Source organism: Penaeus monodon, chromosome 21, assembly GCF_015228065.2.
Source record: "Penaeus monodon isolate SGIC_2016 chromosome 21, NSTDA_Pmon_1, whole genome shotgun sequence".
Taxonomy (NCBI): Eukaryota; Metazoa; Arthropoda; class Malacostraca; order Decapoda; family Penaeidae; genus Penaeus; species Penaeus monodon.
This window is the reverse complement of record NC_051406.1, coordinates 8,704,919-8,705,280: the sequence shown is the minus strand read 5'-3', so window position 1 is coordinate 8,705,280 and position 362 is coordinate 8,704,919. Positions and strand designations below refer to the sequence as shown.

Genomic DNA, 362 nt, shown 5'->3' with positions numbered 1-362 from the left:
TCCACCACTTCTGCTTCGTGCACGAACAGAGTTCGTGTTCACCTTGCCATGTCATCAACAGTGCCAAAATTCGGTGTGCCAAAAAAATATAAATATGCAAAAAACTAATGACATGCAAAGCCTTAACGGGAGCCTACGTAGCCCAGCCGTGACGAAGGGACACTGGCGACAGAGTGCGCAGCTCAGCAGAGTATGACCGCGTGAGGCGAGCTTGACCTATGGGCGCACTAGGCCATGCGTTACTGCCTCCTGTGTGGCATATAGTAACCAGTATTTCCCTCCCCCCCTCCCCCTACAGCGGCGTGGCAGTAGGGAGTCATTCTGGGTAAGTGAATCCACCGCTTGCTTGTGTTATCTTCCTG

The 362-nt window shown here is 52.5% G+C and overlaps 1 protein-coding gene across 1 annotated transcript in view; it reads left to right on the top strand.

Annotated features, from left to right (window-relative positions):
* The window catches only part of LOC119586187 (glutamate-gated chloride channel-like), a gene marked incomplete at both ends in the record, with an annotated part of 81,629 nt that overhangs the window by 45,669 nt on the left and 35,598 nt on the right, over positions 1 to 362 (top strand). The window contains 1 exon segment of the mRNA XM_037934889.1: positions 299 to 325. Coding sequence (XP_037790817.1) covers positions 299 to 325 — 27 coding nt within the window.